Raw genomic sequence first — 12,747 nt, 5'->3', positions numbered from 1 at the left:
AAAAGAGTAGGAAATAGACTCTCCATGGCTCTGGTAAGAAAATCAGAAAAAAGCACCAGTGGCTGCAGATTTAAGATGGGGTGATCACGACCACCCTAAATTTTCCAGTCATGCAATTATCTAATGTTGTATCTTGGTACCTGTTAATACTAGATACTGCAAAACAAGAGTGTCTCCATGGATTTCCAGGGTGGACACATAGGGACATCAGAACCCAGAGGATGGTCTCTTCTTGTCAATTACGGCAAAGGACATGATCTTCTTTAGCCATTTTCATCTTCTCAGAAGGAAACAGTTCTAACTTTCATTTACAGTGGGTCCCATCATGCTCACTAACCTCCACTCTCTTCCCTCCATGTGATATCTACCCCATCTACAAAAGAGGAGTTTGGGAAAGGGATTGAGCTTGATCTTGACCCACCGTGGTCTCAGTTTTGTCACCACCTGTAAAGGGATGCATAGGATGGCTGTGTTTTGGGAGCTAGGCAAGCCACCTAATGTCTGACATGGAAAAGTGAGATAAAAAGGCATATGGACTCTGACCCATGTTCATCCTTTAACCAATCTTTTAGCCTTGGAGAAAAATTTACATCCCTGGGCCTCACCCTCTCTGTTCGCAGTTTGATATTCTTAGTTATGTTTCTCAAAATGTGGGGGCCTTGGTCTTGGCACAGCTTGAGATACATGGACTTGCATATAGAGAACTGCGTTCCTTTTCAATCTCTTTCTGAGCCTTAGAGTTGTTCAAAAGGTTTTTTTTCAGCGATGGTCATGTCTTTAAAACTTCTTCACACTGTGACCCCCTCTTTTTTAACGTTTTTTTCTTTTGCTACTTTCACAAAGAGAAATCACTGAATTTGTTTTCACTTCACTGTGCTTGATTTTCATTTATGGAAGGGGATACTGACTTTCATTTAATGTAGTAACAGAAACAAACAAAATGTAAGTTGATGTAATGAAAATATTTAGTATAATTACCATAATAACTTTATCCTAATAAATACACTATACAGGTATTAATTACTCAGGAATTATTATGTTATATAGATATGGCAAAATCAGGAAGGTGGTACTACAACTGCAGTTGAAGAAACAAACACTGAGATTGCCTTTAGTTTCTGTTCAACTCTAAACTTACAAGTATCCAAGCAGATTATGAAGTGGTAAATGTCTACTCTAGTCCCTTTTCCCAAAATGTGCATATATTCATTGAGACAGTATTTGGAGAATGAAGTTCAAGTTTGATGTATAGTTAATAGTATGTGGCAAGGCACTAACACATTCTGCTATCTTTGGAGAAATACTGGCTGCAGTTAAGTATAATTTGCTAATTGCGCATTTATATTGATTTTCCTCCATTACTTAAAATATAAGGAAATAGGGACAAGCACCTTTGCCTTGATGTAATTAAAAATAAAATTATGTCAGAAACATGTTTTAAAAAGGGATTCCGATTTGTTTTATCACCAAAAGGTGGCGTCCTACCCCCATGCCCTTTATTTAAGAATACTTCTTGCCTTAATTTAACAAAAAGAAACTTCCAGTTGATTACTGATAAAGAAATTAAAATCTGCTCCTTATGAATGTAACGTGACAGTGTTGAAAATGAACACTATATTAAGCGGCAGTTAAGTTTCCTTCTAATATGAACCGAATGGATAGAGTTCTCTAAGGCAGCACATTAGACAGTATCATATACAGAATCAAGTACCATACATCATGGATTTACAACTAGGATTTCCTTTTGTCTGCAAAACTTGTTGCCAACCTGACTTTAGCCTCCACTTTCAAGTGAATGTAGAATTTAAGGCAGTTAAAATGTAGACTAAGATTAGCAGCAGTGTATAGATCTTTTTAGTATGGCATTAATAATGACTTAAAAAAATAACAGCTCAGTCCAAAAAATAAAATCAGAGTATGAATTGTTCTTTATAGACTATGAATAGATTTGTTGTGTTTAAATAAATTGCAATTCCTCTGAGTTAAAATTCTATAACCAGACATATATCATAAACAAGTTATATTGGCAGAAGTTTTATAAAAAGTAAAAATTTTTTTCCCAAAAGACTGGCTACTTTGTAGATTTCCATTTAATTCCACGTGAATTTAAGGATATGGAATTTCCACTGATGTCAAAGCATTGCTGAGAGTATTAGCTGGGTTAACATAAAGCTTTTAGATCAGGGCCTAGGTCATAGTAAGCATTCAATAAATACTAGATGTTATTACTGAGAGCTGCAGATGGTCAGTGCCCCAAGGACAGGAACTTTATTTGTGCATCTTTACGTCCCCACTATATGGTCTAGAATATAGCAGAAAATGTGTTAATATCCTGTTAAAGACAACATGAACCCTAACCTCTAGGAAACACACTAAAATTCATTTTATGTATATAGTTTTGATCTAGAAGATTGGGTGGAGAGTCCTGTCTGCATCGCATGGAGGCAGCACAGCATGCATTCAACATGAATTCCTAGACTGGGATTACCTGAGTGCCCTCTCCCTTTCTCTGGTTTTGTTCTCCAAGAGGACCAGTGAATGGTGGCTTATTCTGTTATTAATTTTACTTGCAAAAGAGATACAATTTTAAAGTGATAGTTTTATGCTGTCATTGGAATTGAGATTTAAATTTTGTAAATGAGTGTTTAATATTTGTAAAAAGACAATTGTATAATGAGCTTTTCCGGATATTTACTGTATTATCTACAACTGTGTGATAGTCTCAAAACCAAAGGGACAGTAAGCCTCCTCTGTGTCCACCCCAAGATTTCTAAGAATCCGAATGGGTGGCTTAAAATATATTTCCATAAAGCATTGGCCTAGTACAATTCAGCCAGGAGCTGAAAATGCTGCCTTGTGAGTTTGGGAGCATCTAGGGTGAAGGATCAGATCAAAATTATTTCTGGTCTTCTGTCTTTCTAAGTCACCTTTTGGAAACACGAAATCAGCTTCCGTCTGTATGTTAATAAAAGTAAAAGAAATAATATATATCTTTATATACTATATATATCTTTATTTCAAAACATTTCATTTGAGCTTCTCATTTACTCCAAATTTCTGAATTCAAAGAAACTTCAAAATAGCAAAAAGAAAAAAAAAATCTCACCTTTTCAAAGCATTGGAAAAGCTTTTTGCATGTGACTGATCTGTGGGAGAGCAGGTAATTTATGTTCAACAACTGATTGACATGCCCCCGGGTGCTTTCCTAGGAGGAACCACGGCTGGAACACTGTTCCTGAAGCAGGCACTTTTTCCCAAAGTGGACCTAACTACGCATTCCTGCAGTGCCTCTCATGAGGAAGGGGGGAAAAGCCCATTTGAGTTACACTCTCCTGATTCTTAGATGCAGGGGTAAAGCCCCCTCGGCTGGCGGGTTTTCGGTTTCCCTGCAAACAGGGTTTGTCCTTCTGCTGAACTTTCACCCCCCACCCCCGAACTCGCCTTCTTTCATTGGACAAAGTGCAGAAAGAGCAGGGAGAGACCGAGGGAGGCCGGGAGGGGTGGGGGTTGAAAACTGCACCCTCCCTCCGCAGCAACTGTCACTGATGGCAGAACACTTTCACTTTTAACCGGAGGAAACTCACATCCTCGCCTATTCTCTCCTCTTCCTTATGTATTTTCAGCTCAGAAACCAAGCAAATAGCCACCGTATTCCCAATCTTCAACTCCAGTTGGTAACACGCTCCCCTTCTCCATTTTCTTGGCCTTTGAACACCCCCCTTCCCATCTTCTGAGGAATACCCCCCCTTCCACATTCCCTTATTTTCCAGGTCTTTCCAGCCAGATGACTCTTTTGCCAGGGACTATTCTGGCGTTCCCTTCCTCTCTCTTTGGTCTTCGGGGCTCTGCCTCTCTCTCTTCCCCAACTAGCCTGGAAGCCGGGCCCCCTCCCCTCAATCCACAATCCATGCCCCCCTCCCTTTGCTCTGGCAATTTCTTTTTCCTTTTCCCTTTTTTTTTTTTGCTGGAGCCCTGTTGTTTACCCAGCAGGTGGATGTGACGTCAGGGACGCACAACAGCAAAAAATAACAACATCTCCCTCCGCGACGTGTTGGCCTCTCTCGCGCGCCTTATTTATTTATTTGTTCCGGGATGCCGGGAGGGGGGAGGGGAGCAGGCTCCAGAGCTCCCGGAGCCGGGAAGGGGGCGAGGCTCGCGCTCTAGGGGCTTTGGGGGGGCCTCCCGGAATGTGCGGGGTGGAGGCAGGGCCCGGGCTGGAGACCCGGCTGGAACAGGGGGCGCCCGGTCCGCGCTCCCCGCGCCTCCGTCGCCGCAGCTGGCGGGGCTCCGGGAAGCTAGTCCGGAGCGGAGGAATCTATTGTTATTTATTGTGTGGCGGTTGCATGCTGTACTCGCGGCGGCCCGGCCCTCGCCTGGGAGTGCGTGTGTGCGCGCGTGTGTGCGCGAGTGTGTGTGTGCGCGGGGTGCGCGCGCGGGCGGGAGTAGGCACGCGCGGGGAAAGGCCCGAAAACACCTTAGTTTGCACCGAGAGACCATTTGGAGCGGGTGAGTTTGTATTTTTCCATTTCTGCTCCACTTTTTCCCAAGCCGCCTCCTGCCTTGTTTCCGCCACTTTAAACAACAACAACAACCACCACAAAAAAAAAAAGGAAGAAAAAAAAAGAAAAAAAAGAAAAAAAAAAACAACTACTTTCCACCTCCAGGATCCACGTGCATCTCCCCCAGCCCTCCCCTCTCCTTTTCTCTCCTCCGGGTCTGGCCCTGGCTCTGGGGTGGGTGAGGGCTACGAGCCAGAGGGAGGCTGGCGGGAGCTCCGGCGGCGCTCTCACCCTTGGGTCTATTTGCATAAGTCAAATGGGGGCGGGGGGCGACGGGTGCGAAAGCCGAGATCGCTTTCCTCTCGGCTCCCTCACGCCTCTGCGCTCTCCACGTTCGCCCGAGGTAGATCGAGAAATCAATAAGCCCAGGCCTCCTGTCGCAACTTTCACTGCCCAGCGTCGGTGTCCGGTGGCCGCCAGGGTGCGGGGCTTTGGGTTTGAGCCGCGGGAGGGGGCTTGAGGCGGGCGCCCCCTGTACTCGAAGTTTGGACTTGGAACAAACTTTTCCCTTGCCATTCCACGGGTGTGTGCCCCTGAACTGCCCTGCAGGCCCCAGCGGACTGACCTAGGGACGCTTGCGCCCTGGGCCCCGCGCTTGGGGACATCCCCGGAGCCACGCGCGCCTAGCCGGCCCAGCGGTGGGGACGCTGTCCCACTACCCCCTTGGAGCTGGAAAACTAAGATATACACCCGCGCACCCTCTACCAGACACGCAACCCCACGCTCGCTCAGCCCCCGCTTCCTCCAGACGCGCCCGTGACAGCCGTGTCCAGATCCGCGGGTGGGCATGGGGACGGGGTGCACTGGGAGGAATCGCCGCGCCCAGATCCTCCTCCCCTCATCGCGCATACTGTACTTTCTGGTTCCCTCCACCCCCGTTTTAAGCTTAGGGAGCGGGGGAACTTCCAGAGCTCTGATCTGTCCTGCGCCGCGCGCGTGTCGCCGCGTCCCACCCGGCCCCGTCCCAGCAGCCGATGGCTCTGCGTTCCTCGCCTGCGCGCAGCCTTCCTCCAGAGCTCCCCGCGCTCCGTTCCCGTCCGGCAGAGACAACTCCCCGGAGCCGACGAGCCGCGGTGGCGTGCGCTCGGGGTGGGGACCAAGGCGGCGGCGGCGGCTTCGCCGGGCGCCGAGGAGTTTGCCAGCTGCCGCGGGGTCGCGGTCATTTGCTGCCTCTGTCTCCCCTCGCCCCCGCCCCCTCCCCTCCCCTCCCCAGACACCGCCTCGCTTGGAAACTTTGATTCTTTCTCCTTTTTGGCCCTCTGCGAGCCCCCTCCCCACCTGTTGTGAGCTCCGCCTCGGTCCCCGGAGACTGGCGGTGACACACACACACACACACACACACACACACACACACACACACACACGGGCGCTCGGGAGCTCCGCGCCCAGAAACAAAGTCGCATGCCCCCCCTCCCGAGTGTTTGCTTCCAAACGAAGCCTGCAGCCCCCCTCCCCGCCCCGTTCCCCCGCAGCTCCCGCCCTCTGTGAGAATAAGGACTAAATAAACAGTTGTTACTCTAACCTTGCGCCTTCGGTCGTATCCCTATCCCACCCCTTTCCCCCCAGTCCCTCCCCGCTTCGTTTTTGTTGTTGCAACTTTGTAAGATCCTAGGGAAGGTGCTGAGACTTTGGCTCGGGCCGATTTCCCGGTCTCGAGATCCTTTCAGGGGATTCCCTGAGCCGCATCCTCTCTTTCTCCGCGCGCACTCGGGGTCCTCCGAGCCCGCCGCCCTCTCCCCCGTCCCATCCCTTTCGGTTTCCCCCAACCTGCACAAGCAAGACTTGCTGAGGGTCGCCCCGATTTCTTGTCGACCGCAGAACCCGAAAGTTTGCAAGAGGAAGAGAGCGCGCGGCGAGCGAGCGGGAAAGGGGTAGCGGCCGCGGCTCCGGGGACCATGGTGCTGCGGAAGCCTCCTCCGCGGGCGTGAAGGCGGCGCTTCCACTCCCTCCCCGGGCTTCGAGGGTAAGTCGAGGCGGCCGGCGCCGCCAGGGCAAGGACACGGGCGGGGGCGCTGGGGCCAGGAACACCCGAGAGCCCCGGGCTGCACCAGGGCTTTTCCGTGCTCAAGGACCCAGCCTGGGCGGCGCGAGCGCAACAATCAAGCGCCCGGAGCCGGGAATGTGCCCATCCTCGAGCCGGTAGGTGCTTCGAAATACGGGACTTTCTCCCCTTTCCCTCTTTCCTAAATCCGAAAATCTGGAGATCAAAGTTTAGCGTGGAGTGTAAAGTGCTTCGATAAAATACAGTGACATCCCTCGCTCTCCTTTTCACCCCTCTCCCCCTTATAACTATTAATTATTTCCAAGTCATTGTGTCCAAATACCCTTGCTTGGCTGATTACAAAGTGTATTGATTTAGTCTGGGCTCATCCTACGCTTTCGTCTTAATTCATTTTCTTTTTGCTCAACCAGATGACCCAAAATGAAACTTATTTCTTCCTCTTCTCTTCCTCCCCACCCCCAAACCCTCATCTGTGAGGCTTGAGTAGACTACTGAAATTAATATAAACATTTCATTTGGTGGCGTTGGAACTTCTAGTCCATTTCTAAGAGGCTGCCTTGCTCCCCTGTCCACTCGCAGGTATTTTGTAAGTTAGGATTTCTTCGGTTGTTAGTGTTCTTTAAACAAGAATGCTGCAGGAGCATTCTGGATTCCCTCTGAAAAAAAGTCTGTATATTGAAACAATCTACTCAGCACCTTTGGTTGTCCGAAGACTTGAGGATTTAGGACTTGCACAATGGCTGAATGGAGGAAACCTCGGGGACATTTAAGGAATTTTTCTTACATACTGAAAATATTGAAGAATTTCCTCAAATAATTTTTAGCGCCCCTCCTTATTCTTCCACAGCGAGGGTCTATGGGGGGGGGATGTCTGAACTAGAGATTGAAGAGAGATAGTAAGACTTCAGGTGTTTGGTACCTTACATAATTGAAACAGGAGTTCCTGCTAATTTTTCAGAGAAATGTATCAAATGTTTTGTAGAATTCCACGGGAGTTTTGATTCTTAAAGTAGAAATACCTATCTCTTTGAGTCCAGAAAAAGAAAACTGGGTTCATATTTTCAGAAAATTGAAATACTTTCCCCCTATTTGAAAGGTCTCGTAATTAAAGATCATTAAAAATATAAAAAGGAACTCAACTAGTTTCCATTCAAAAGATGTCAGCTAAAATCTCACTGCAAAGGGGAAAAAGGTTTAACATCTTGCCACTGGCTGCACCCCCCATTAGTCATTGTATGAGAGAGAGAGAGAAAAAAAATCACTTAAAAAAAAAAAAGTAAACAGCCTCCAACTGCTGAACCTTGACAACCCAAATTAAGGAAGCAGGAGAGATCAAACAGAACTGCTGCTGGGTTGTCAGGAGCTGCTACATGGAGAACCCTGGACTATTCGATCAAGCAGCAAGGCTATATGTTCACTTATGCAGAAATGGACCATTGCAAATGCTGATCATTGTTGTGCAGGCAAAGGCTCCCTTGGAAGGAAATACCCAACCCCTCTGTGGGCTGCATTTGAGTTTTTTGTGGATGCCAAGTTGCTAAACTAGTTTTTTATTTTTTAATGCATTCTTCTTCATAAGGAGAATGCACCCAAAAAGGTATTCAAAGATTATTAAGTCATCTGGAGGCTGTCTCGCTACCCAGTACAGTGGAAGTGGAATTCTTTTTCACCAACATTAGACTCCTACACTAGAGTTAGATAACGATTTCTCACATCAAGCTTAGAAGATATCTGCCTTGTCAGGGAAGCCAGGGTTTTTGCATGTGAAGGTTTAAATCTGATGTGAAGCTTAAAAGAAAGAAAGAAAGAAAAGATAAAAGAAAGAGAAAAATCCCTGCTGATGAAGTTTTGTGTCAGCCCACTCTCAGAATTTAAAAAGCCAAGGGAGTGTGTTCTCCAGATTAGACATAACCTCTTTTTTTAGATTAACATTCAACATAACCGGGTTGCTACTTTTATTCAAGTTCTTTGTAACTTGTCCTTGCTTGTTGTCTAGGAAAATTTAACTGCTTTACATTTTTAAGGAAAGTGGTAACAATAATTACTTTAGCATTTTTGTTTTCACAGGGTTATCACAGTACAGTGAAAGAAACCAACTATTCAAGTTAACAGTTCCAAATTAAGCGGTTTATATTGCTGGAGATATATCTGTAAGATATTGTATTTATATTTAAATTCTGGAGTATAAACTGTATAGCACACTTTCTTACCCTAGCTATGAACTATCCTCAAATTAAATGTCACTTTAAATTAAGTAGAACAAAGTAGGAAATAGGACAAGTAAATACATATAGAAGAATAAAAATAATTGTCATGTAAAGCTTGTATTTTTAATTAACAAGTGTCGATCACATAGTAAGCACTTTGTTTTTTTATAAGCCAGAGTTTCATAACCATGGTGCACACCATGTTTCAAAGTCTAGCTTTTATTGGCTATACCTTTATTGTATAATTAAGCATTGTAAGTTAAGCACACACATGGATGCTATTAGGCAATTTTCTGCAACATGTAATGTTTTTAAAAAGCTATAAATAATTTTCTAGTTAAATCATTTGTACCAACAATAGCAAAAGTTAACTGAGTTAATATTAGGCATTTGCGTGGTTTTTTCTGTTACTACATTTTTCCTTGGTTTTCTTAACAGGAGACTCCTGACTTTGTACATTTATATTCTTAAGCTTTGTTGAGGGGTATTGTGTTTTCAGCAGTTGTTTAAATTAACAGAAGAATTGGGATATTTCCCAAACAAATATATCTATACCAACAACATGGGTGATGCCAAAATTAAGAAAGAGAAAGGAGAATATAGCAGATGTGACAACTTCTTTTGAACCTAGCTTCCTCTTTGGAGCTCTTCTTATTGTGCATATTTGGTTTTCATGTTTTAGTTAAGATTCAGGCTCAATTTTGAAACACTTTATCTTGTTAGAATCTGCATCACAAAAAGTATGGGTTTTCCAACAAGGCTGGGTATAGTTTTTAAAGGGCTCTTCAATTTTTAGTGGATATGCCAAGACTGTTTACAGGACACAGCAAGAGTTTTGTGTTTTAAAAATAATTTTAGACACACATCACTAAAAATTTAAATAGATTGCAGGCTGTCAGAAAATAGTATAAATTTTGTTTATGATTCAGTTACTTTAAGGTACTTACATTAAAGCAACTCATTTAACCCCTGACTGAAGAGCATTAAGTGGGGAGGAAAACCCTCCAAAGAGCTCCCACTGCCCTTTGCTCTCCCGATAATCTTAAATTACTACAGTTTAATTGCAACTTCAAGGCAGAGTATGAGCTGTTTCTGTAGGACAGAGAAAGGGTTTCCAAAGCATAGCTTGATTTGCACAGGTGGTATTTTTTTTCTAATAATTTTTGCTAAGGGCTTTTTCCTTTCCTTTCTTATCCTGTTAGATGTCATACTCCTTTTATAGTTTTCAGTTATAGTAAATGCCATTTTTTGCTAAGCCAGCAGTACTGGCCTTTTTTTTAAAAAAGTATGTTTTTGAGTCTAGTCTTTTGAAAGCCCCAGGCAGGTAGGGGTTTGTTTTCTAAAGAAAATAACCCCTGGAAAGGCATCTGCTAAATAGACAGGTGAACTTTATACACAAGACTGTGTATCCTTTTAGTATTTGCAAGGGATTTTTTTTTTTAAATTGACGGTAGTAAATCTCACCAGGTGATCAAACATTGAACTTGTGAAACCAGCCAGCAAGCCAAATAAGTTTGCACTTGGGGCCATGAATTTTCTATAAATGATCTTTCCTGTGACTTGCTACCCAAATCTGCAGGCCACTTTAGTTATGTGTGCGCCATCCAGAAAGCCATCTTAAACTGATTTTTAAAACTGTCGTGTCTGGTACTCGGATGAATTAAAGTTAGAGATGCCAAAAGCTGGGCTGGCACAGGCCATGTGATGAGGCAGGTTCCTGAAACAGACAAACCTGTTCATACTTGGGGTATCATATGCCTGACAGTTCCCACTCTCCAGGACTTTTATAGTTTCTTTCAGTGTGCATGTGACCATGTGCTTAATGGAAATTAGGCAGATTTAGCTTGTGTTGCCACCCTAAAAATAAATGTAAAAAATGTTTGATTTTAAGAAGTGCTTTGGTTTTGCATCCCGTAGATAATATGGGTGCACTAAAGGCTCCAAAGGTGATACTCTGTAAAGAGGAAATATGAGGGATGTGGGGGAGAGCGCATGTCGATTGGGAAAAACAACTAGACAGTGGGCTTTGTTTCTTTAGTAAATTAATGTCTTAGCTAGTTTCTGCGAAGGCAGTTTTCAAGCCTTGTTTAGAAGGCAGCTTCCATTCATGAGACTGTTGTGCTGAAAGCTGTGTCTTTTTTTCCTCCTACACTCTTACTTTGCCCAGTTGTGAAATCTATTGACCAGACTGGCTGGTGGCTGTCTGTGCAAGCTTGTCTTTCTTTTCGCAGTCCCCTGATGCCTGTTTTAATGTCCTGCCTCTTGTGCACAACAGGTGTTTGTTTGGTCGTTATTTTATGGAAGAAAAATGGTTCCTATCTGGCAACCACTAGGAGAGATAGCTGCCGAAGGGAAGAACACCTGAACCAGGTGTAAATGGCCTGTCCTTATGAGTATCTCCAAGCTGCTCTCTTGTTAAAAGGGGTGCTCATTTTACTGCCATGAAATTTACAAGATTCTTGCGAGAGTGCGCAGGGCGGTGGGAGCTTTTCACTGGTTTTGGTCTTCATGCTTAAAGCTGCTCAGTTGTGGGGTTAAATTAGTTTCTTCAATCCAAGTACTTAAAGTAACTAAATCGTAAACAAAATTTATATTAGATCCTGACAACTAATAATCTATTTAAATTACATTAAAGTATCTGAGCAAAAATTTAATTAAAGATAGAAGTACTGTCAAGCCCTGTAAATATCTTGACAGGTCTACTCAAATGGAACTGATATCACGAGATATTTACATATGTCTGGTGTGTTCGAGAACATCTCAGCAGTGCCTGTGTGAAGCTAATTGCACTTTCTTTCCAAATCACATTTTTAATAAAATAGGTTTTTTTAAAAAAAAAAAAATAGAATATGAGTAAGTACAAAATTGTGTTCCATTGTTCTGTTTACTATTTTGTTCTCTATACTCAGGATCATTCTGTGATGAATTTATTTCCTCAAACTGCTGCTAATTCAGGCAGCTGAGATGGAGGGAATCACTGAAAAGAAAACTCACGTCCTTCTGTTTTGGTTTTCAGGCATTAGAGGCTCGCATCTTACAGTGCAGTTCACTCAGGAACAGTCAGTGGGTCAGAGCATGGTGTTGTTGGGTCCCTGTTTATGTTAGAATAAATCCTTTTAGGATGGGACAAAGATTTATATTTGGGTATGTATTTATTTATTACTAGTAAATGAAGTGGACATCCACATTTTGCCAGATTCTCTGATTTGAGCTAATTTTGTGATCTGCTTTGTTTACTAGGACACTGAGTAGTATTTCTCGCATCATTCTCCAAACTGAATTCCTGAGGTGTCTTCCTCTCCCTCTCAGCCGTGCATTTGAATCATAATGTGGCTTTCTGTGCTCTAGGTTCCTGCCTGTGAATTAGGGGTTATATTTGAAGGTGTGAGCTTAGTGATACAGGGGTACAGGGGCGTGTCATCACTCAGCTTGAGTTTTCTACAGCCCCAGTGTCTGTCCCCTGAGTTGGCAATGCCTGACCAGAGAGTGCTGGTGCCTTTCCTGCTGGGACCAGTTGAACACAGGGTGAGGTGGAGACTGGTGCTTGTGTCTGAGGTGAGGGGAGGTTGCAGGTGGTCCTTATTCAGCACTCTTAAGCGTGAGGTCCTCTGCTCACCTGCATCCAGATCTGTGTGTTTCGTGTGTGTGTGTGTGTGTGTGTGTGCACGCATGCGTATGCATGGTAGTTACTAAAAATACAGATCTTTGAATCAGAATTCATGATGTCTGACATGGGAATGTAATGTACATTTATAACAAACTTTCCCGTGTAATTCTAATGCTCGCTAAAACAGAGACCCATGGGCCACATGATTCAACCTACTAAAGATTCTGGAACTGAAGTCTCTTCTGTAGTACTGATTTTTTTTCTTTATGTTGAGGCCTAGCCTGTATTTTTTGTTTTGTTTTGAGACAGGGTCTTACTATGTAGTCCAGGCTGACCTCAAACTTGTGATCTTTCTGCCTGTCGCCCAAGTGC

General features: G+C 44.1%; 1 protein-coding gene across 7 annotated transcripts in view; it reads left to right on the top strand.

Annotated features, from left to right (window-relative positions):
• Positions 1 to 12,747, top strand: part of Eif4e3 (eukaryotic translation initiation factor 4E family member 3) — a 259,816-nt gene that overhangs the window by 160,926 nt on the left and 86,143 nt on the right. For 6 of the 7 annotated variants that reach the window (XR_015439140.1, XR_015439143.1, XR_015439142.1 and 3 more), the window contains exon 7: positions 6,378 to 6,522. Coding sequence is in view for 3 of the 7 variants with exons in the window: in XM_021266039.2 (XP_021121698.2) it covers positions 6,378 to 6,487 (110 nt within the window). In the remaining 4 variants the exon portion in view is untranslated. Of the gene's footprint in view, positions 1 to 6,377; positions 6,523 to 8,628; positions 8,712 to 12,747 lie in introns of those variants that run through there. The other variant, XM_021266040.2, reaches the window with a different exon arrangement.

Source organism: Heterocephalus glaber, unplaced genomic scaffold (genome assembly GCF_053883595.1).
Source record: "Heterocephalus glaber isolate CG9 unplaced genomic scaffold, H.glaber_assembly_v1.0 deba00001472, whole genome shotgun sequence".
NCBI lineage: Eukaryota > Metazoa > Chordata > Mammalia > Rodentia > Bathyergidae > Heterocephalus > Heterocephalus glaber.
This window is presented reverse-complemented; position numbering and strand designations above follow the sequence as displayed.